This window comes from Macrotis lagotis, chromosome 5, assembly GCF_037893015.1.
Source record: "Macrotis lagotis isolate mMagLag1 chromosome 5, bilby.v1.9.chrom.fasta, whole genome shotgun sequence".
Classification (NCBI taxonomy): Eukaryota; Metazoa; Chordata; class Mammalia; order Peramelemorphia; family Peramelidae; genus Macrotis; species Macrotis lagotis.
In genome coordinates, this window is record NC_133662.1 from 145572482 (window position 1) to 145598747 (window position 26266).

General features: G+C 32.8%; 1 protein-coding gene across 1 annotated transcript in view; it reads right to left on the reverse strand.

The window, feature by feature from the left end:
• The window catches only part of AHI1 (Abelson helper integration site 1), a 282116-nt gene that overhangs the window by 173712 nt on the left and 82138 nt on the right, over nt 1-26266 (reverse strand). The window contains 5 exon segments of the mRNA XM_074187648.1: nt 2368-2564; nt 14843-14983; nt 18401-18531; nt 20007-20125; nt 24634-24737. Of these exon segments, the coding sequence (XP_074043749.1) occupies nt 2368-2564; nt 14843-14983; nt 18401-18531; nt 20007-20125; nt 24634-24737 (692 nt within the window).

The following is a 26266-nucleotide window of genomic DNA, read 5'->3' on the forward strand; positions in this document are numbered from 1 at the left end:
ATTTGAAGATCAAACTTTCTGGTCAGCTCTGATTGTTTCATCAAGTTTGAAAGTCCCCTATTTTACTGAAAATGCATTTTTTCCCTTGAAAGATGTTAAGTTTTGCTCAGTAGTTGATTTTTGGTTGTAATACAAGCTCTTTTGCCTTCTGGAATATCATTTTCCAAATCATAAGAGCCCTTAATGTACAAGCTGCTAAATCTTGTGTTATTCTGACTGTAGTTTCACAATATTTGAATTGTTTCTTTCTGGCTGCTTATATTTTCTCCTTGATCTGAGAGTTCTGAAATTTGGCTGTAATATTCCTGGGAGTTTTCATTTTAGAATTTCTTTCAGGAGATGATCAGTAGATTTCTCTCTCTCTCTCTCTCTCTCTCTCTCTCTCTCTCTCTCTCTCTCTCTCTCTCTGCAAGGCAATGGGGTTAAGTGACTTGTCCAAGGTCACACAGGTCCTCCTGACTCCAATCCACTGTGCCACCTAGCTGCCTTGACAGAGTCTTTCAATTTCTATTTTATTCTCCGATTCTAGGATATCGGGGCAGTTTTCCTAGATTATTTCTTCAAAAATGAATGTAGGCTTTTTTTTTTGGTCATGATTTTCAGGTAGTCAAAAATTTTCAAATGATCTCTCCTGGATTTGTTTTCTAGATCAGTTGATTTTCCAATGAGATATATTTCATATTTTCTTCTAGGTTTTCATTCTCTTGGTTCTGTTTTGTTTCTTGATTGCTCACAAAGTCATTCACTTCCCTTAGTTCCATTCTTTCCACACTTGAAGGAATTATTTTCTTCAAAGAGTTTTTGTATCTCCGTTTCCATCTGGACAATTCTGCTCTTTAAGGGCATTCTTCTCCTTATTGCTCTTTTGGACTACTTTTTTCCATTTGACCTAAACTGGTTTCTCTGATGTTATTTTTTTCAGCATTTTTTTGTAAATTCCGTTACCAAGTTGCTGATTTGATTTTCATTATTTTCCTGCACTGCTCTCATTTCTCTTCCCAATTTTTACTCTAATTCCCTTACTTAATTTTCAAAATCTTTTTTTTACTTCTTCCACAGCCTGAAACTCATTCATATTTTCCTTGGGGGTCTTGGATACAGAAGCTTTGACTCTGTTATCTTCCGAGTGTGTATTTTGATCCTCCATAGGACCAAAGTAATTGTCTATGGTTGGATTTTTTTCTTCTGTTGTTTGCTCATTTTCCCAGCCTATGACTTGTTTAACTCTTTGTTAAGGTGGAGCTCTGCTCTCAGGGTGAAGCACACACTTTCCCAAGCTTTTGAGGTTTTTTGCAGCTGCTTTCAGGGACACCCTCCAGGGACCTCAATTCTTGCAAGGTCTTATGAGAGGCTCTGATGGTTCCCTTGCCTGTGCTCTGGTCTGTGGATGACCACAAGCACTCCCTTCTGCCCTGGAGCTGTGAGGGGATCCAATGGGGCCCCAGACTGAGACCTGGATCTGATTATGGGCAAAGCAACAGGGTCCTGCCTCAGGGATAGATAGCAAAGAGACCTTTGCAGTCTTCCCCTACCCCCTTACTGTCTGTGGTCTGAGTGCTCTGGAAGCAGTTGCTGAGTGGCTCCCTGCCAGGTGGCTCCCCAGGCCTGGTTCCAGGGGGCTGGGAAAAGCTGGGAAGCATTGCTGAGTTTTGCAATTGTCCATGGCAATTACTGGGCTGAACCACCATTGCTGCCATGGATGGCTGGAGCTGGTTTGCTCCATGCTGCAAAATTGTTTTACTCAGTCTATTTGTGGGTTCTACCACTCTAGAATTTAGTTAGTCATTATTTTTTTTTAGATTTTTTTCAAGGCAATGGGGTTAAATGGCTTGCCCAAGGCCACACGGCTAGGTAATTATTAAGCATCTGGGGTTGGATTTGAACCCAGGTACTCCTGACTCCAAGGCCAGTGTTCTATTCACTGCGCCACCCAGCCACCCCTGTTTAGTCATTATTTAAAGGTGTTTGGAGAGGTCTAGGGGAGAGCCTGCAGATAGATTACTAGACAGAAACCGAGTGAAGAGGTGCAGTTCTGAGAATTATCACCAAAGATATCTGGCAACTAGAATGATTCTAAGATTCCTGACATGTGCTCTAAGGTAGCTTGAAGGAAATGAAATAATGGTACAAGAACACTTTAAGGAATGAAGTAATGAAACAGAAGCACTTTAAGCAATGAAGTAATAAAACAGGCATACATTAAGGAATGAAGTAATGAAACAGGTACACTTTAAGGAAAGAATTAATGATACAGGTGCACTTTAAGGAGTAATGATATAAGTGCACTTTAAGGAATGAAGTAATGATACTGTCATTTTAAGCATCATATTAAAATGATCACTTCTTAACTACAGGGAGTTGACATACCATCACTGACTCAAGTTTCTGTTTGACTTTCTGCATTCTTATAGACACTCTAGCAGCACTGATGAATTGATCGGTGGCAGATGCCACTGTATCTTGCATTGCCGAGGAACTGCTAAAAATTAGAGGATTTTTGGGTGCTCCAGTTGCTGTGAGTGATCCACTGAAATCTTTGACTATTTCAGCCTCCTGCTGTGCGACTAGGAAAAAAGTTAAGACTTTGATTAGTGATTAAATAACTCATTCAAAAAACATGAATAATTATATTTTATTACATACACTTCTATATTGTAACACTTGAAACTAACATGTAGGATTCTGGAGAACAATTTGAACTACACCCAAAGGTAATAAACTGTGCATACCCTTTGATCCCGCAATTCCACTGCTAGGTTAATATCCCAAAGAGATCATAAAAATGGCTAAAAAACCCACATGTACAAAAATATTTATATCAGCTCTTTTTGTGGTGGCAAAGAATTAGAAATTGAGGGGATGTCCATTAATTGGGGAATGACTGAACAAGTTATGGTATATGACTATGATAGAGTACTATTTTTCTGTTAAAAATGATGAATGGGTATACTGCAGAAAAGACTGGAAAGACTTGCATGACCTGATGTTGAGGGAAGGGAGTAGAACCAAGAGAACATGAACAATACTATAAAATGATCAACTATAATGGATGCAGTTCCTATGAGAGCATTTCAGTGATCAAGGACAATTTCTGTTATGGAAAATGTCATACATATCCAAAAAAAGAAACTGAATTCTGAGTGCAGAGCAAAGCATGTTATGTTCCCTTTTTAAAACTTTTATGTTTTTCTTTTTTTATGGCTTCTACCTAAGCCCTTAGTTCTAATTCTTCTTTCATAACATGACGTGTGTGGAAATATGTTAAACATGATTGTACATGTACAACTATATCAGATTGTTTTCTGCCATGGGAGGAAATGGAGGGTGGTAGAAAAATGTGGAATTCAAAAGCTTGCAAAAGGATGAATGTTGAAAACTATCTTTGCATGTAATTGGAAAAAATAAACGCTTTGTTAAAAAAAAGAAATTATTGTGGGTTAAGCATACACACTTAAATATTAAAACTTGTTCACTGTAGTATAATTATTTATATTAAAACAATTTACAGATTAGAATTTAATTAAAGGTTACCCAGGTATATAATTGAGCCTTCTGGGACATTTGGTCTTTTGAATTTGAGAAAAATCAAGAGAAGGAAAACATTGCTTGCTTCTCTTTGCTTCTTCAGACTAAAGGGGTAAAAATAGTAAACTAAAACTTTCCCATGTATTATTAGGACAAAATGCAAAGTGTATAAGGAGCCATTGATGGATTTTGAGCAGGAAAATTATATAAATAGACCTGTGTATTAGACAAATAATTCTGTGGCAATAGTCAGGGTGCTAAACCCAGAAGATCCACCATTACTGGGGCCATCGTATTCTCTTACCTTTCCACCTCTAGCCATTGTGGAGGAAGGAGAGGAACGAGTCACATGGCCTCTCACACTGCTTAGATAAGCAAGGAGTCCTTACTTTGATTCTTCCAGTGATATGGAAGACCACCAGCCTTGACTATCTGCCCCTCACTCTGGATCCTGTGGCCTGTCTTTATGCCTTCCAAACTCCTAGACCCTCTGTCCTGGTTGTATCTCCTGTGGCTGGATTTCTTCTTCTGCTCTGAAGTTCAACTCACTTTTATGAGTTAGCTCCTCAGGTAGAGCTCCGTGAAAAGCAAGAACTATGTAGACTTTTCTATTTGTATTCCTAGGGCTTCACAGTATTTCACACATAATAAACAATTGCTTTTCATTCATTTCATTTATATATTTAATTGTGAAGAATGGATAAAAGAAGCTAGAGATAATCAATAATCAATCAGTAAAGACCTATATGCCAGGCATTATCCTGAGAACTGGGGGACAAGGAGAGATAAGGTAAAAGGTTAGTATAATCTAGACAAGAAGACCTGAATTAGAAGAGTAAAAAAGGACTGAATGAATCTTTCCTCTTGTTCTAAGTTTTGTTTCTACTATTTTAAAAAAGCTACAATAAGTTTTAATAATATATTTTTGTTTATTTATTTCAGAATTACATGTAAAGAAATATTTTCTAATAAATTTTAATAAATATATCAATTAAATATCTCAGAATTACATATAAAGAAATATTTTCTAATAATTTTTTAAAATTTTTATTTAAGGCAATCGGGTTAAGTGACTTGGCTAAGGCCACACAGCTAGGTAATTATTAAGTGTCTAAGGCCGCATTTGAACTCAGGTCCTCCTGGCCAAATTTGAACTCAGGTCTTCCTGACTCCAGGGCCGGTGCTCTATCCACTGCACCACCTAGCTGCCTCCTCAGTCTAATAAATTTTTAATAAAAATATGAGAACTTTCCATAATAAATATTAATTTTTCAAAATTATATGTTTTTTAGACTTTTATCAATTCTTGTAAAGTTATTTTTTAGCTTCACTTGGTAAACCTAAAACTTTCACTTTATGGTTTTGTCAGTGAAACTTTCAAAAATGCTTTTTAAACTACAATATATCAAAATGCTTTTCAACTTTACTGCTAAAAGAAGGTGCAACAGAGTGGAAAGAGAACAAATCTTGAAATCAGGTTGATCTGAATTCAGTTCTTCCCTATGGAAATTGAGACTGAGAAAGGCTAAATAATTTGACCACAATCACACATAGTAAGTTAAAGAGATGGAATTTGAACCTATATTTTCTGAACTTCAAATGTAATGCTCATTTCACTAGACCATTCTGTATCTGATCAATTTTCTTTCCATAAATATTTTTTAAATGAGGCAAGTGAATAGAATATTTTATATATCATTATTCTTTGCATTTCTAAATGACAGTACTGGTGGCATCACTATTTTTTATGTGAAATCATAACCCAAAAGATGTATTTATAAGTGAAGAGCTGTCCAGTTGTTTGTGTCTGAATCTTCATGACCCAATTTGGGGTTTTCTTGGTCAAAATTCTAGAGTGGTTTGTCATTTCCTTCGCTAGCTCATTTTACAGATGAAGAAGTTGAGAAAAACAGGATGAAGTGACTTATCTAGGGACACAAAACTAAGGAAAGTGTCTGAGATTATATTTGAATTCAGGAAAATGAGACCTCCTAACTTCAGGACCAGTGTTCTATCCACTGTGCCTCCTAACTGCTCATAAGTGTAGTTTAATAGTAAGACTCTTTTTTCTTTTCATTTTATAAAACAAAAAAAAATATAGCTGTTCACTTATGGGTATAAAGCAGAAATGTTTTCTACACTTATTATGGTGGCATGGTATGGAATGCTATACTATACTATTGCCTCACTTTTGAGGTTTACAAGTATTTTTGTCCAAGATCTGTGGATACTGATAGTCCTCTTGAATTCAGATAAATTATTTCTTACTTCTATTTGAATAGTTCATCTTGTTTTTCAATATTAAGCTCCTATGTATCAGCAGCAGCAATAGCACATTATCAGTGATAAAAAATATATCTAATGTCTTCCATGTAGAAGGGTACATTTTGAAGATAAGGTACTGCTCTAAGCAACAGCTTCTAAAATTCTTCCTCCTTCCTCTTCATTTGCCAAGATGTAAGGGAGAAACAGTGTCAGAGTGAATGGTAGTGCTCCTACAATGCTGAGTAGGGTCTGGGACATTCATCAAACCATTCCAGAAACCGCAAGTAGTTTTGGGTGGATATCCTAAACAAGATGGTTGGGTTCTATTCCTACTCTTCAGGACCCTTACTAATTTCTGGAATCTGATGCCACCTTAATAGTAGTAACTCCTTACAGTTGGGTTTATAAAATTTGGGTTTACAAAATATTTTCTTCACAATAATTCCATAAAGGTAGGCAGCTGGTAAAGTCACTCCTCTTGGGGTCCATAGATATTAAACATCTCAGGACAGATTCAAACTCACATCTCTTGGATCCAATTCGAAAATTATTTCTTCATTCTGCTTCCTTTAAATATTTTGGGTTGGTCTTGGAGTCACTCTATCTCCTCAAGATCAAGCTACTATCTTGATCCAAATAAGTCATATTCTACTCTTCCCCTCCCCTACCAATTACTCCAATATGGCTTATATAAAACCCAAATGCATCCCATCATTAGTGCATTATTTCTTAATGTTAACCTATGTTTTCTTCTTGCCTTTCAAAGAAATTTCATATTAAGGGATGTGGCCTAGATTTAAATTGCTGGTACAATATAAGTTCCTTTAAGAGCAAGAAGATTTTGTTCAGTTTTGTCTTTGGAGCACAATAGGGATTTAATGTTTGTAAAATACTGTATCTCTTAGAGAATATATGATAGCCTTCTTCTGATGTTCTATTTCTCTGTCACTAAAATACTATACTAACCACTCCTAAGTAACATTTTATTAAGAGATTTAAACTTTTTGCTATCAATGAAGATGTGTAAGAGTTTTTCCTGGTGCTTCTTTGTAGATGAACTCTATTTTGCCAATAAAATTTTGCATTTAAATGAGGTCTAAATATTTTCAGTGTACTTTCCATTATCCGCATTTTATTCTAAAAGAAACAATGACATATACAAGGAAGGTGTTAGTCCTATTTTGAAGATAAGGAAACAGTCCTGCTTGTCAAAGAATTGGCGGTGAATGACTCCACCATGGCTTTACCATCTCTGTCACTTCTGTTTAAATGATAAATGAACTTTAAGTCTTTTCTTATTTCATCTTTATAATTGGGGGCCATATCTCAGTGAGTCTGATTCTGTGTCCAACTCTTTACTCCTGTGGAACCTCTCTGAGGCTTCAAATTCTTTTTCATTAGACTATTACAATTGTTGTTGTCATTGTTCAGTTGGTTTTAGTTGTCAGACTCTTCAGGACCTCATTTGGGATTTTCTTGACAAAGATACTAGAGTAGCTTGCCATTTCCTTCTCTACTTTATTTTAGAGATGAGAAAACTGAGGGAAACAGGGTTAAGTGACTTGCCCAGGATCACATGGATGGATTTGAACTTAGGAAGAGGAGCCTTCCTGTCTTTAGGCCCAGTCCTGTCTCCACTGCACCACTCGACCACCACCAACACTACCACCACGATATCAACATGGTGTAGCAGACTGAGTGTTCTCCTCAAGAAGACACAGGCACAACTCTTATTTCGAATGCTTACTACCAGGGAGAATGGAGTCACTTGATCCCTTACCCATTTAATCTCTCTATGCAGTCTTAGGTCACAGAGTTCTGACTTATGTTCCAGGCAGACCTGGATGCCCTCCACTCCTGGGCTGCCTTCTCATCTTAGTGGTCTTGTCCCCAGGACCTCATGAAAGGAGTGGAGACTCTCTAACTGAAGAAGGCTCTCTCTTGCTTTGATTCCCACGCCACGGTTCTGGGGCTCTGTTGTTCACTAGGGGGGTCTGGTTTTTAGATCAAACACAGCCTTCAGGGCTCCAGTTACCTAGACTGTGAAATGGGACTGGGGGGGGGGGGGGTAGTGAGGGTGAACTACATAGTGGTGCTTCCCAGAATTTGAGCATATGTATGTCCTCAAGTCTTTGTCTAATTTGAGCTTTCAGATTAGTTATTCAATGCTAATTGCATAGTTTGTGAAGAATTTATAATAGAGTCTGGAGGAATATACCAAAAATGCATACCAGCTTTAAAAAGTTGTGGCAGTTTCATGGCATCCTTTACACCATACTGACAACATACTAAAATATGCTGACCTAGAATCTGTTATATTTCCTATGTATAACTTCGTACGAGTGTGAGAACAACAATATCTGAGTTTCCTTTTGAATCACCCATCCTCAGTACTTCTAGAAAAGCATTTTAATAAGATAAAAAAATTGCCACTATTCAATTAAAGTGAAACAAACCTTAAAGGAAAGGGAGAAATTTTAATGTTATAAAGTCTTTATTTCAACTTAATTTGTGCTTGAAGTAGAAGTTCTAATTAATTCATCAAGTGAAAAATATTTTTAAATCATGAAATAAGTTCTAACAGTATATAATTTGATATAACTATAATTTATCCAATTTTAAAAAAGCAAATATGTATGATTTTATTCTTAATCTTCGAATAAAATTTTGATGAGATGTAAAAATGTGGGCTTATAATTAATTTTTGGCTAATCTTTAAAAAAATTTTATGAGGAAGGGAAGTAAAACCCTCAAATTTAATAGATATGATAGGCATTGTTTTGAACTCCAGTTTCCTCATCTGTGGTAGCAGTTATTTTATTAATCAATCAATATCTGGATAAAATGAAGTCAATAAATATTTATTATGTTACATTTTAAAATTAAAAAATAAAAAAGGTAAATAACTTCTTTTAATGGCTTAAAACAACTGAGAATTTTTTAGTCAGGATATAGAATATTTCATACAATTAAAATTCATTTAATTCTGAAGTGTAACAAAAAATCTTAATAGCACAATAGTATGATAAAAGCTTTATTATGGGGATAATATTAAATAAATTAAGATGCAAATACCAGTAGCTAAGGTGCTGCTTAATTACAGTGGAAAAGTCTACAAGACTCAGTTTATTGGAAACACCTAAGGGTTTTAATAAACTAAAGCAGTCAGGCAGGGTTCAAGATGTATCTTGTCTGGATGACACGAGCCACAATGAAAACATTGCAGAATTAATGGTGACCTAAAGGGGACAGTGCCATCTAGTGGACCAACTTGACTTGATTTACATAATCAATAAACATTTCTAAGAAGTTCCCCAAATGCAAAAGGTCCAATTTTTAAATTTACTAAGCACAGGAAATGTAATAAACATAGCATAAGTGATGTGTATGTAGTGAAAGAACGTAAATTATTTTGTAGCTTAAAATAGGCTCATAATTAAAATCAGACAATCCAAAATAAAATTACCACCACTACCACTTATTTTGTACTAGAGAATGAAGTCACTGTGCTGTTTAAATATTAATTAAAAAAGTAAACTGTTAATTGATCAAGTCTCAGCAAATTGAAGACAGAAGAAGACGTTTTTCTAACTACTACTGTTATGGGAATCTTAAAATTACACTGTCTGTGGTACCTTGTGACTAAATCTTGTATAACTATATGATTAACCCTTTCAACACCAGGCACAATAGTACTGCCTTCTGAAAGTAAAAATTGCATTTCTTACCAAAAAAAGCAAAAAGTCAGTAGTATGAAAGATTCAAAAGCCCACAAGCTGAACATATGCGTACAGAGAAAGAAGTATGCTGACTCTTCACAGATTTTGTTAGAACTGAAAAATGGGTGATACATTTAGCTACCATTGTGGTCTCCAGGAGAGCTTTCTTAAGATGATTTTTAAATATATATATGTGTGTGTGTGTGTGTGTGTGTGTGTATACATATATATGTATATGTATATACACACACATATACATGCTCATTCCATTTGCTGCGAAAATACCTAAAACTACTGAAATTTAAGTTTTAAAAACTTTAAACATTCATTGGAAATAGGTTCAAGAGCACATTCTAGCTTAAATAAACAACTATAAATTCTGAATTCTCACTATCTACTTTAATTTTTTCTCACAAAAACCTTAGTATTGAAAATTTTATGGAATGTATATCTATATAAATTTTATTTATATAAAGATATGTATTCTTATAAAAAACAAAGTTTATTCAATTGACAGAAGTCTGACTTTTAAAATGAAATATTTAGAAGCCAAAAGATTTAAAGAAGATTAGCTAAGTACTGGTAATTAATACTGTTCAGGTTAAGACTTCAAAATGTACTTGACTAAATAATCAGGGACAAATTTAATAAGGAAAGATCTGGGGGGGGGGTATTTGGATTATCATTTCCACCTAACTTTGTATTTTAAATCCCAGGTAAATTACCTTAATTACTTTGTTACTGAGCTTTTCCATTTATGAAATGGGCAAACTAATGATTGGAATGCCTCTTGGAAAATTGTAAGGATTGATACTAAATTGTATCAAGACATTATTAATTTAAAGCTTTACATTTTCCTAAGCATCATCTATCACTCAATCAATGAGTATTTATTGAGTGTCTATGACAGACTAGATGCTGGGGATACAAAGACAAAGAATGTGATAATTTCTGCTTTCCACTGGGAAAGACAAAATGTTCATTTATAAGTTCATGCAGAATAAGTATGAGGTTAGTTACAGACAGACACGGATTGAGAACACTCACACTTAAAACATCATGGAGAAAGGTGGTATGGGGGCATCATTCACATAATAAATTCTCTTCATTTGACAGACAAGGAAATGGATCCCATAAACAATGGACTCCAATTACAAAGAATTTTAAAGGAAGATTCTAGGTAAGCAATTTTAATATATTTAAAACATTTTAAAATATATTTAATTGTATCCCTAAAGAGTGAAAGAAGTCAATTAGCAGATAAAAACCAGACTTGCAGTACTGACAGGAACAACCACTACTATTTAGAATGATGAATGAATGAATGAATGTAGGAATAAATGGATGAAAAAGTATTTAATAATAAGTGTTTATTATGGGCCTAAAGTTATGCTAATTGCTAGGAATACAAATGAAATACCTCAAAAAAGCTTAAGTTTTAAATGAGGAGAGGAAATACATATAGAGGAGAGTGGCAACCAGGACTCCAGGAACTGGGCACAGACCAGAGATAGCATGGTGATCTGAATTGATAAAATCCTCTCTAGAAGCCATAATACATTTTAATGGCTATCTCCAGAGCCAGAAACATAAGGGGAAGGGCATGCATGGAGAGGCACCACAGATGACTGGATGGCAGTTTGAGATGGAATTAAGGCTAAGTAAATTTGACCATGGTCCCTAGTCAAAGTAGTGAGTTCCATAGCTGAATAGAATAAAAGTAAGGTAGTCCAAAAACTGGATTTGATAAACATATGGAATGACCATGGCAGATGCTTTCCAGAGCTTTTTCCTCTGCCATCTAGGGTGCTACTCCTTTTCCCAGCTGGTAGAACACATTTGGTTAGAAAATTGAAAGTCTGAGAAAGACCAGTTGCTTAATTCTCTATCATTACATCCTCTAACTTTCAATAAAATCCATGGCAACATCATGGACATCTTCCATTCTAGAGTTAGGACAAGACTGGTGGTTTTTCATGGGGAGAAAGTCAAATTCACAAAGCTGAAGGAAAGCAAAAGAACTAAGAGGTGCCATAGCATGGTGAGATTATTATCTGACTGCCCTACCCTGGGCAGCTCCTATAAGCTACCACTTCAATTCAACTGAGGTTCTTAAAATTTCACATTTCTTTAGCTAAAAATTAAAACAGTACTTATTTGGTCATTTTACAAGTTTATTGGGAGACTGAAATATGATAATGCATGTGTAACATGTTTTGAAAATTGTAAAGTTATCTATAAATGTGTGGTAGTATTATCTTTATTGCTACTATTATATAAATGTAAGGTAGAACACATAACTACAACAAAGATAAAATAATTTTAATGGACATTTAAACATAAATTACACAGAATTTATGTCTGTCAAACAGAGATACAGTTTTAAATGCTGAAGGGGTTTTGCGCAAGAGAAGAGAGCCAGTTAATATTAGTCTGGAATGAGTTTACAAGGAAGGTGAGGTTGAACAGTGCTTATAAGAAGAGAAAAGACATGCTTTGGCAAAGAGAAGGTGGGAACATATTCTAATGGTGGGAACAACATATGGGCCTGCACAGAGGTGAGAGTGAATGAATAATGAACTAGGTTAATTCAATGATAAAAATTATTAGTCAGGATTGAAACTGTTTTGATCTTGGAGATTGTCATCATCTACATTCAGCAATCAGTATATTAAATTCTGAAAAATGATAGGCCTGAAATCTTTCCCTAACTTTTACAGGTTGATGTAAAATGACCATGCTTTATAATAGGTTCAATTAAAAACTACTTATCTGAACATTTATCTTGGACACAGAGAGAGAACTGTTTCAGAATGCTTGTTTGAACAAGACAACAGAAGGAAATTTTTTTATGATACAAGAAACTCTCTTAAATTTTCCATAGTTTGAACTCAATATTAAAGGTTGATTATTCAATTTATTTAACTTAATAAGCACGAATTAAGCCTCTATATGTTGAGTTAGGGAAGAAATACATGTTAAAAGTTATTTTCATATTTTTCCCAATAAAACTTTTGGAAATGTCATTTTTATCATAAAAGTGGTCTTTTATAAAAATTGATGATGCTGCCTTTAATATTTAACAATTCTGCTAAAAGGTTCTTTTTCAGAAAAAGCATCTAATTTATGAATAATTTCTACATCACAAATATTTTAGATTTATGATTAATTTCCATTATTATGAATTTAGTACATATCATTAACAAAATCATTCTCCCAAAGATTCAATTTTCATTCCTGTGCAGATGACTCCCAAAGTTCTATATCTATCTAGCAAAAATCTCCTGAGCCCTAGTTCAATATAACAAACTGCTTATTGAACATTTCAAAATGGATGTCCCAGAAGCATCTCATACTCAACAAGTCCAAACAGAATTAATTATCTCTCCCCCCACCCACAAACCAGCACTCTTCCAAATTTCTTATTACTCACACGGGCAGCACCATCTTTCCAATTAATCCAGGTTTATAAGGCCTGACAACCCCCACACAAATTCACTTCAAGTCTGCCAGATCTTGATGCTTCTGTCGCCACAGTGTCTCTCACAAATGTCCCCTTTTTATCACATACAGGCTGGACTGCTTGTGTTCCTCACCTAAAATAGCCATGTTCCCTCTACCTGGACTGTGCTGCCTCCATAATTCTGCCTCGTGGAAATCCTGGTTCCTTTAAATTCTTTAAAACTTGAGTATTATAAATTCATGTTTTCTCTTCTGTTAGATAAGCTTCGTTTCATTTGTGTCTTTTCAGCCCTAGAATTCAGCACAGTGCCTGGGGTCCTGGATAAACTATGCACTTAAAAACTATTTGATTGACTGATTTTCTAAAATAGACTCTAGAAAATCATATTGTGCTGTCAATTCCCAAAGATATTTCTATAGAAACATGAGCATTTGGTTAATGATTCTATAGTAATTCTTTGGATAAAAGCAGCAACTAAAATACATAAGTTATAAATAATGAAAATACATATCTTTTCTCTTTTTTTTCTTATTTTGAATCATCAAATTATTGAATGAAAAGAGACCTTAGACATTCTTGTACTCTTTTCCTTTCTCATGGTGTTTTATTTTCCTTTTTTTCACATTAAGAAAGTCTCATCATCAGATTATTACGATGTTATGGCATTAAAAAACATTTAGCAGTAGCATAAGAAAATGAACCATTAAATATCCCAAATCTATAAATGATAGTATTGAGATAATTATGTTCACTTGCAATAAACTTGGTATAAGAAATAAAATCTGTCCATTACTATTTACCATCATTTATAAAAATATACAGTTTCATTGGTATACACAGAAGTCAAATACCAAATACAACTTAATCAAAATATTATGTAATTGATTAAAAATAGACTTCTCTATGTAAAAATAAAGTAACAAAACTTTCATGAAAACATTTTCCTAATAATTTTGAAGAAAATATAAGTTGTGCAATTTACAAACACTACTCCTTTTGCTACTCCTTTCAATAAGTGTATTTCTATTTTTTATTTTTTCTGTAATAATCAAGCTTATGAAAATAATAACTATTTATATAACACACAGTAGTTCACAAAACACTATATATATATATATATATATATATATATATATATATATATATATATATATATATATACACACACATATGTGTGTGTATTATCTCATTCAATCTTTATAGCAGCTTGTAAGGTAGTTAATGCAAAGATGGTTATATATGCTATGTAAGTGAGGAAATGAACTTAGACGGACTAATAATGTGCTAAATGTCACTTGGCCAGTACAGCAATAGAGCCAGGCCATGGATCCTAACCCTATGATATCCAAAGTAGTAGTCTTGCTGGGCCATCACAGAGACATATTTTTTTTTAGTTTTTTTGCAAGACAAATGGGGTTAAGTGGCTCACCCAAGGCCACACAGCTAGGTAATTATTAAGTGTCTAAGGCCGGATTTGAACTCAGTTACTCCTGACTCCACAGATACATATTTTTAACAAGAACAACAACAACAAATCAAATATCTCTTTTACTTCAACTCACTTACCATATCTTTGCTTTGAATCTAACCAGAATACAAAGCAATTGATTGTCATTCTAATATGTCAGAAACCCAGAACTCAGAAGAATCTTGAAGGCCTCCTACTCAAATCCAAACCTGAACAAGAATGTTCTCTACATACTCAACAAGTAGACATCCAGCTTTTACTTGAAAACTCCCATAAGAATCCATGAACTCTGACGGCAGCCACTTCTACTTTTGAATATTCTCACTATTAGGAATTTTTCCTTGAGATTTTGCTGAATTCTACTAAATATCACTTTGGTTTTTTTTTTTTTAGGTATCTTACCTTTGTAATCATAAATATAGACCAGTATTGGCTCATTTTGACCAAATGCACAAAATGCCACCATGTGTTCATGTGGATGAAAAGCAACATCTCGAAGAGGTGATGTGAATGAAAGGTCAGAATACATTGCAACTTGATCTCCTAAAAAAGGGAACACAAATATTAATCAGTTCTTTTGAAGTTATATTTTTCTATTCTTCAAAACACTGATGGTCTCATCGACATAAGTACAAAGATATAACAATACTTGGTGATATTAATATAGTCCTTTGAGGTTAAAAATTATACGCTCTACCTCATTTTATTTTCAAAACAACATTGTGATGTACTAAAAATACTGATTCAATAATATGTATATTCACAAAAATACCTACACATAAAGGTATTTGGCAATTATCTTGTTAATAATATTGCCATATAACTGAAATTTAAAATATGGAATAATTCAAATATTTTAGAAAGCATTTTAAGTAACTATAAACCTTCAATTAATTATTTATCATTGATTCATATGTCCGAGAATTAACTAGAATTACACAGGAAGTTCATAACATACAAATATTTCACCTCTATCAATAGCTAGCTTGCCTGAGGCCTCACTTCTCAACCACATCTCTGTTGGAACATCTCCAATCATCATCACTACTAAAGACAGTTTCCTATTCCACCCCTTACTGCCTCAGAAACCCAATTTCTATTGCATATAGTTAGTGTGTATATGTATACAAGAAGAGATGAGGAATGGGGGCCTGTTACTGAAGGGAGAGAAAGGAACTATTCCTCTAAGTGGAACTGCATCATGATACTTAATAAATACTTGATGAGGAAGAGGAGGATAATGTGGAATAGAGGGCAAGGTAAAGTTTTTACACAGAAACAAGGTTATGAATGGTGAATGAATTAGTATTATTTTAGTCCAGTAACAAATCACCTAAAAGACACTCAACTGTTTAGCTTTCTTAACCATATCTAAGAGGTACCAAGAATGAAGGATTAAAGTAAAATCAATGTGACAAAGCCCATGACTTTTATCCTTATAAATGACCCTTTCAGGGTCTTACTTCCAGGCCTATTTATTCTCATACACAAGGCTAACAATGTTTGGTTTTCTGGTTTCTAAATTCACATAAAATTACAAGAAGCAAATTAAAAAGACAGAAAAGCAGGGCGGAAAGTAATAGGTGTGATATAGGAAGAGATGAGACTTAAAAATAAAACAGCAAAGCAAGCAACACATGGCAATGAAGATTCATGTAGTGCAAGGTCAGGACTTTCATTGAACTACAAGCCAATATGATAACTTGTGTCCATGATCTGAATTTTTAAACCATAGATATTAAATTGTTTGTATACTTATTTACAATTCAGAAAAGAATTTAATACATTTTAAGAAGATTTATCTTCACAGATGTCAATATTTTAAAAGTTTTAAAGTATAAAAGAATAAAATTTTATGCTATCTAAAAATCTCTGCAATACAGAGGCTTACTGGCTTATTCCAGACTCCAAATTCATGGCACTCTATTTACCCATTTAAGTTAAATGAACAATCTTGGGAACCTAATGTAGGACGTTTCTATTGAAAAATGCATTCTAACAATGCCAAAATTTCTGGAAAGCAATTCATTTCTTTTTTTTTTAAATATTTCATTTCTAAGATGGAGCTGAAGTAAGAGTATCAGTCAAATATAGGCTACACTTTTTCTTCACATTGACAAATAAAACTTGAAAAATCATCTGAAAACAATGCTCTTATTAGGAAGGAGGATCAAGGAAATAAAAATGAAAATTTTGACCAAAAACAAAAGAGCAATAAGACTGAGTAAAATACATTCACCAAATTTTTAAAAATATAAAAACAAAATTTGTCTTATTATGGTCATTTTAAGCAATTATTTTCCATATATGATATTTTTATTCCTTTTGAAGAAAACCAAATTTTAGAAGTGAAGTTTACTTAGCTTTTTTGTATACTCCAACAGTTGGTCTTAAAAAACAATCAAAAATCTAAAGACTTGAGGTTTCCATCTAGATTTTTTGTTGTTGTTGTTTAGACATTTCAATCAGATCTGACTCTTTTTGACCCCATTTGAGGCTTTCTTCACAGAGATAACTGGAGTGTTTTGATACTGGAGTGCTTTGACATTTTATTTTCCAGTTCATTTTACAGATGAGGGAACTAAGACAAAAAGAGTTAAGTGACTTGCTCAGGGTCACATGGTTAGTCAGTGTCTGAAGAGAAAAAGAAATCTTAACTCCAGGTTTGGCACTCTATCCATTGTTCTACCTAGATAGCCCCTACCAGTTAATATTTTAGAATCACAACAATACTTCAAAGAAGAGTTTTAAATATACAAATTTCTATGGAATTTACCCTAGACAAAATCTAGACTGTGGACAGTAGAGTAATTTGTGTTTTAATCTTTTTCTCAACACTGAAATATCTCCTACTCTGTGACCTGATCTAGTCACTTACAGTGATTTTCCAGAACATTTCATGCATCTAAAATTTTATAGCGATATCAAAAGAGATAACTTGTCACACTCAACCAAGTATCTCCTATCAGGTAAAAAAAGGATATCATGGATGAGGAAGAAATGTTTAATGGATATTAGACAATGGAAAGGACAAGAGACAGACTGGGAGAAAAGAATATTTAAATTCTATTCCATGAAGCTCTCCAAATGACATCTTGAACAAATGCCTTTAGTTCTAGTTTAAACTTTTCCATCATAAAGCAGATAAGGCAAAAGTATGGAGCAAATCCAATTGAAAAGTTAATTCATGTGGAAGAGACTGGAACTCTTCAAAAGTAAAATTACCAATTATATATTATTTAATATATATATTGATAAGTATTTTATTTGTAATTTAAAATAACAGTTTTTACCCAATTATAAAGTTTACATTAAAATATAGACATAGTATCAATACAAGACACATGATTTTCCTGAGATAATATTATGCTAATTGTGATACATCCCACTATGGTACTATCTTTTAAGTAAATGGGTTTGGAGAGCACATTTTTGAAGTATTCTGTCAAAATAGCAAATTAGGGAAGAAAAAAGAAATTGCCAAAAAAAACCCCCAACAGATTATGAAATTAGTTTTCATAGAATCTTTCTCTTCTTCAAGAAGCGAAATGAACAACCTTCAAAATAATTCTAAAAGTTTGAACCTGGAATGTTATGAGAAAACTATTTCATTACATGGGCAGCTAGGTGGTACAGTGAATAGAATACTGGGCCTGGAGTCAGGAAGACTCACCTTGTTGAGGTCAAATTTGACCTCAGACAATTATTAGTCACTACTATGACCCTGGCCAAGCTACTTTAACCTGTTGTTCTCAGTCTCCTCATCTGTAAAATGGACTGAAAAAGGAAATGGCAAATCACTCCAGTATCTTTGCCAAAAAAAAATCCAAATTGGATCAAGGAGAATTTAACTCTTCTGGAAATGACTGAAACACAACAACAAATATTTCATTAAATATGTATTCTATATTTTTAACTATACTATTCATTTATTTTATCAAAACCTAAATAATTTCTTACCTGTTTCTGGGTTCCAAACATATGCTATACCATCCTCACTTCCAGAAAAAAGAAAAGTTCCACATGGTGTTAAAGTACTATGAATCTTCTCCCTGTAGTTTGCAGCACCCACATACTTCCTTGTTGCTAATCTAAAAAGAAAATTAATCCAATAAATTTTATTTCTTTAATGTAATCATTTAATCATCTTTAAAGTTAGTATTCAGAATAATTTTTCTTTTAAATAAAGTAAGAATAGCATTCACATGAACTAGTTTTAAACTGTCATATTTACAGTTTATATGTATAAGATTTCCTTCAAAATATTTTCCTTTTGAGTTGGAATGATATTGAGTCCTTAGAGGTATTTTGTCTTTTCTGGAGTAGTCCTTATTCTTGGGCTTAATATGTTCTATATTCTTAAGTTATATACTTCTTTTAAATTCCTATCACTAAATACAGTGTAAAATATAATAGTTTAAACCTTTATGATCTCATGCCTGGGTTAGTGCAGTAACCAAGAATTGGGTAGTATTTCTTCAGGGATTTCAGAATGCTTTTTTAAAAACTGTTTAATTATTTTTTTTCCAAGATTTCATTAATTTTGAGTTTTACAATTTTTCCCCTAATCTTGCTTCCTTCCCCCCACCCCCACAGAAGGCAGTCTTGTTAGTCTTTACATTGTTTCCATGGTATACATTGATCTAAGTTGAATGTGATGAGAGAAATCACATCCTTAAGGAAGAAAAATAAAATATAAGAGATAGTAAAATTACATAATAAGATAATGTTTTTTTTTTTTTAAATCAAAGGTAATAGTCTTTGGTCTTTGTTCAAACTCCACAATTCTTTCTCTGGACACAGAGGGTATTCTCCATTGCAGATAGCCCAAAGCTGACCCTGATTGTTGCACTGATGCACTTAATTGCTTAATTAAATAAAAATACTTATTTTTTGCAAGTCACAAATTCAACAAAATAGCAACCTGTCAATTGTTATACATGAAATTTATATTAAAACATAAAATCTTTAGAAAATATATCCTTTCTTCCTTAAGAAGTTTATTTCTGCTTTTTCTTTTTAAGTACATGATTCCTCAATATTCTTCCTATGAAAAAATTTGAGGAAATAATAGATTCAGAAGTGTAAGGAACCTCAGAGGTCAACATCTAAGCCAATTATTTGACAGAAAGGAAAGTGAGGCCATGAGAAAGTAAGTAATGTGATGAAGATCATAATACATGGAAGAGCATGTCCTTAATTAATGAATGCATGGTCCTCTACTCTAAATTTTAACTTTTGTTTTCACTGTGCAGCTCTCCTCCCCTCAAGTTAATTTATTGGATGAAATATTCTTAGATCCAGTCATGTGTTTTGTACATTTCTTACTTTTCACTGTCAAATGCGGTATACCACTGGCTAATTCTACTATTCATTAAAGGGAAATATTTTACTAAAGCCCCCAAATTGATGTTTAGTAAAAAGGGACAATTTTTTAAAATAGGAAATAATGAGATATTAAAATTTTTGAAATACAAAACCAAAAAAAACTTATCCATATGAACTAGACAATAAGTAAGACAAACATTTGTGGTTAATTATTTTGTTACCGTTTAGATCTACTTACATTCGGAGATCCATAATTCTCAGAGTACTATCTTTGGCATGGATTAACAAACGCCTTCCATTTGGATGAACTTCTAAGTGGCTTATTGGAATCCCCTTAATATCATTTTCTCTAATTTCCTAAAGTGACAGAAAATATTTTTAAAAAGCTATGAAAAAATTTCATTTAAATGAGATTTAAAAACTATCTTTTTTAAAAAAAATTATTGGAGTGGCTAGGTGGCGCCGTGGATAGAGCACCAGCCTGGAGTCAGGAATACCTGAATTCAAATCTGGCCTTAGACACTTAATAACTACCTAGTTGTGTGTCCTGGGGCAAGCCACTTAACCCCATCTGCCTTGCAAAAAAACCTAAAAACAAAACAAAACATAAAAATTATCTGTAGTTAGGAAGCTTTTAAATGTCTTGCTAAAGCAAATGTTGTAGATAATATTTAATAGCTTGATTAAAAAAATCCTTTGAATTAAGATGAGTTGAAAGTTCTTTATAAACTTTGTTTTATAAAATCTATTTTGAATGATCTTATTTATTTCTATAACATGGAAATCCATTTTTTTTAACAAATTTGTGTTTTTAAGATTTTTAAGTTCATAACTGACATTTACTCCTATCCTTAAATTCCTCTTTTTAAAGACATTAAAATATTTAATTTCTTTAATTCACAGACAGGAAAAGGTGAAAGTTGAACATATAAGGTATTAAAGCCTTTGCATTCACAAAAGGAAGGGTGGAGTCAATCTTGAAATACTAATCCAATCGAACTATTTCAAAACAGACTTCCATCTCAATTTAGGGGAAGGGAGTTATTGAGATATTATTCTTCATTTAATTTAGCTTGTAACTGAGGGGGTTTTAGACAGTTGCTCTAGGCAGCTACAGAAGGCGCCCTACTAATGATGTCAGGGAAGCAGAATACTGCAGGGTTACCTGTCTGGACTGGCATTGAATCAGAAGAGGCTACCAAAGGTCGGCCAGGCAATTTTCTTGTCTGGATGACTGAGAGAAAAGGAAAAGTTGTAAATGCAAAATTACTGAGGCAAGATAGAGGCAAGAGATTCAAAGAGCACAAAGGCCATTACCAATGGGTTAAAGCTTAAATCACCTTCTCTCCTCCAAGGGATTATCTTTTTTTCTTTTTTTTTTGTCCTTTCTTCTCCCAGGTAGCCCTTTCTGATCTAGAGAAGCAGAGGCAGAGAGACCTTGAATAGTGTTTCTGTCCCAATGCCATCAACAAAGCACCTGTCCTGCCTACTGAGAACCAAGAGAACCAAAGGGACAGCAATAAAGGTGAACAAATGGAAGTTATAAGCTAAGGGGAAAATATAGAAGACATATGCCCAAAAGGAATTTTACAGAGTTAAAAAAAAGAATTTTATTTAAGAAAAGCTCTTCTGGAGGTAAAAGTAAGACATACAGATATAAAGGTGAAATAAAAAGAAAACTAATCTGTATAACAATTGACAGGTGAAGTGAAAATGGGACATTACTAGATTTATACTGTTTTTACTAGCCATTAAAACTTTTTTTTTAAATCACTTTTGCTCTTAATTTATGCAGCTCTTCAGGGGGAAACTGTTCCTTTTCTTAAAATTTATGGTCCTGGATTCCAGAGTGTATCACACAGCACAAAGATATGTCTTCAAAGTTTCCTTTATTATAAAAGTTGCCTAGACCCAACCCTCATTTTGTTGGCCAACAAAGTCAGAAGAATAAATCTAATTCCAAGTTGGAGTCGGCACTGTCGAACTCCAAAATCCATTAGAAACTGAGAAGAGTCATGAGAATTAACTATTTTTATTGAATTTTTCTTTTTTAATATCTCAGATGGAATATTATTGGACTGCAGTTATTCAAGGCAAATTGTTTTGTAGTTGCTATTTTTAAGATAAAGAAACACACAAGAGTTTTCATAGCAAATAATAAACTATGCTTTATATACTTAAGTGATTAGAATGGGGCATTTGGAATTTTGCCAGTCCCTCGGGTATATAAATAATTAGACAGATCTTTTTAAAATGTGTGTAATTAGGCTACAGTATGAAAACCAACACACTACTCATTAACCTGACAGACCAGAATGATTCCAAGAAAGAATACATGAGATTGTTTTTAAAACAGGTTTTAGAATCTCAGGAGGTTGAATTAAAGCTCACAGAAAGCCTTTCCCCTAATTTCAGAGAGTCATTCATTCATTTCAATAAACTAGAACAATGGTATCTTCATGTACAACAAAATCTATTAAGAGATAAGCAATATCAAGAAGTAGTGTGATATAATACAAACAACTGACTTTGAGATCAGATGTGAGTTCTGGCCCTTCTGACTCTCAGAAGTTGTGTGATCCTTTTTGCAGAGTACTTTAATCTTTCTGAGGTTCAATTTTCTCAGTTCAAAAATAAGGAAGTTACAATAGAAGGTCTCCTGAGTCCCTTCCAGCTCTAAATCTCAGGTCTTAATCATATTAGTCTTATTAATTTAAGTCATATTAACTTAAATTTCAACTATATTACAGAATAATGTTATTTCATCTTAAAAGATGAATTTATCAATAATAAACTACCAAAAACCCTATTTTAAAAACAATTTTAAAAGAAGGAACAAAGGACACAAATATAAATCATTTTGTTCCTATAAAGACAATTTTTTTGCAATTTTATAAAATTTTAAACTTAAATACAAAATGAGATAAGAAAAAAATTGCCATGCAGCACACAGCAGACCACAAGAATTCAATATAAAGCAATAAATTTCCATTTCAAGAAAACCTATATAATAAATACTAACAATTGTTTTCAAAGTTGTCTAGTCTTCTTTCTTTCTCCTTTGTTGGTTTTCTTTTGTTCTCTGCTGACTATTTTTTACTCTCTTTTCCCCCATTCCCACAGATGGCTACAATTAATAATACACACACACACACACACACACACACACACACATATACATATACATATCTATAAACATATTCATACACATTTATGCACTATGGTTATTTATACCTGTCAACTAATTCTCTGAAGGTGAAAAGCATCTTTCTCCATACGTTCAAACTTTTACAGGTTTTTCTAAATTAACCAGTTTTTCATTTCCTACACCATAGCAATATTCCAACTCAATTACACATCTCATCTGAAAGTCTGTCTATGAATGGATTTTTCCTCCAACTTTCTGCATTCCTTCTATTTTTGGCTATATGGATTTTATTTATATATGAAAAAATTTTAATTTAAAATAATTGAAATTATCAATTTTATACTTCAACAAATCTCTCCTATAATATAATTTAAAGCCTTACACTGCTGAATCTACTTCCTTTACATATTTTTTCCTGGTTTCTTTGAAATTCCTTAACTTTTGCTCTTCCAAATGAATTTTGTTATTATTTTTTTCTAATTCAGTAATTTTTTTAGTTGGGTTGACATTGAATAAATAGATTAGTTAGCTAAAACTGTTATTTTAACATTTATATTGGCTTTACCCATTCATGAAAAATAAATATTATTTCAATTAGTTAGATCTGAGTTTATTTGTATAAAAGGTATTTTCTGTTTATATTCAAATAGTTCCTGGTATACACTCAGATATTTTATATTTTCTAGGTATTTTAAAGGGTCTAAAACAATATTGAATAGTATTTCTGACACACTGTAGTTTTTCTATTTTTCAGTTTTGATTAAATCTATTTTAACTTTAACTGAGATCATTATGACTATCCCTGCTTTTTAAAATTCTACTCTTGCCCTTTATTTTTATCTTTGTGTGTAACTCTTATTTTTATATTGTTTCCTGAAAGCAACATAATGTTGAATTCAAAATTTTAATTTGCTATCTTTTTTTTATTTTATGGATAAACTTGTCTTACTCATATTCTAAGCAACAATTACTTGTGTATTTTTCTCCTTCCTATTTTTCCTCATTATCTGTCTCATCCTATTTATCCTAATCTGTCCCATTATAAAACAAAAGAAATACTAACAATCAAATAATAGGTCTAATTACAACTATATAACTCTAAAATACATGGTTGCTGACAAACCACTGACAAAATAAAAATATGAAGTGAACCATTAATGGGTCAAGGTAAAAAGGAGAGAACAAAAAATTCAGTATTCTATAATACTAATTTTAAAAGTGAAAAGGTTATAAAGTGGAGCTTAAAATTAATGTAAATATGTTCTCTGTGTATAGTAACAGTTAAAAGACTGACTAAAATCTAGAACATCTTTAGTGAGTCATTGCTTATATTTATTAGTTACTTATAAAAGGAATTCAAGGGAATTTAATTTCCAACTTCAATAGACACACACACACACACACACACACACACACACACACGCACATACACATATATAATATATATATATATAGTTAATTTGAAAAGAGAAAACTATACATCACTTCTGTTTTGTTTTTTTTTAGGGTTTTTTTGCAAGGCAATGGGGTTAAGTGGCTTGCCCAAGGCCACACAGCTAGGTAATCATTAAGTGTCTGAGGCTGGATTTGAAATTAGGTACTCCTGACTCCAGGGCCAGTGCTCTATCCACTGTGCCACCTACCTGCCCCTTGTGCATCACTTCTTATATTTTTACCTCCTTAATGATTCATCAAAATTTAAAATTTAAAATATAACCTTATCTATGTTCCAAAGTCGAACTGGATGTGGTTCATTTTCTCTGACCATGGTATTCCAAACAATAATCAATCCTGAACTGTCTCCTGAGTACAAATGATGTCCTGTGGGAAAAATTTACAATTATCACAAGTTAAACAAAAATTATTTTTAAATTGTTTAAGCATTCGATAAAATGCCATTGAACTTCCTAGGCTCTATGAGAAATATAACATTTAGGTAAAACAGATATAGCCCTCAAAAAGCTTATAGTCTAGTAGGGGAATAAGAAACAAACACAAATAATGATAATATATAACACTATATTAAAAATCTGTTTTACACAGTGGTAAAACCACAGTATGTGTAACATCTTAGAAGAGAATCAGATAAGGCTTAATGGAAATGGGTGGCATCTGAAATGGAAGCATAGCACCTCAAGATGGAAGGAGGCAGAGGTGTCATCTAGTTCCTCCTTTTCTTAAGAAACACATCTTTTGAGCAACATTACCAAAAATGGTCACTAAGCTTCCACTTGAAATCTTGTAAGAACTCATAACTTCTCGATGTGTACCATTATAGTTTTAGATAACTAAAATTGTTAGAAAGTTTTTCCTCAACCAACTGATAAAAATGTATCAAACACCTATTATGTTCGATGAGCTGGGCTAAGCAATGGCACACAAAGCCAAAAATCTGATGTTTTTTTCTGTCTGCCAATTATTGTTCCTTTTATTCTCTTGTCTAGGACCAAGAACAATGAGTATAGTCTTGCTTCTTCATTTTTGTATTTTAAAATTATTTTAAACACTCTAAACTTAATAATTAAACACACATTTCAGATGGAATAAGAGGCTTCTATAAGAAATTGAACTGTTATGTTCAGTTTGTTTTTCAAGAAGTATATATCTATCTAAATGTATAGAACAGAGAACAATAAAGCTGCTGTATTTATTCATGTTTCCTTCTTCACTTTTTTGTTTTCTTTAGTTCTTTTAAATGAATTAGTTTTATTAATGATTTTCTCTTATTTATCATTACCACTAAGCTTGCCATCTTCTCCTGGCTGCCTTGCTTTATAAAAAACATTACATATCACTGAACAAAACAAATGAACACATTAGCCACATTTAGACTATATAGTAATCAATAGTTTGTTTTATGTTTACCATCTTTCTGTCAAGTCATTATTATTCTAAAATATAGTATTGTTTATAGTTTCAATCAAAAGTTTCAAGATCTTTAAAGTTGCTTTGTTTTGTTAAAATTAGTGTTGCTTTTATCATATAAATTGGTTTCCTGATCTTGTTCATTTCACTCTGAATTAATTTGTATAAATCTTCCCATGCTTCTCCTAATCTTTCTAATCTGTCATGCTGGTCATTTAAAAAATTATTCCATACCATTCACATACCACAGTTTCTTAAACAGTTCCCCCATGTGATGGTTGTTATTGCCGTTCAGTCATTTCAAGCATGTCTGACTGAGCAGCAAAAACCCAATAGCTTTCATAAAACAACAGACAACAAATAACATAAAATAATTACAACAGATCTGTCTCTTACAAATATATGCCCCATAATATTGTTGAGAGTTCAATAAAAAAATACTGGTATCACAGTAATATCAAAAATATTTTCCCCAACAGCCCAGG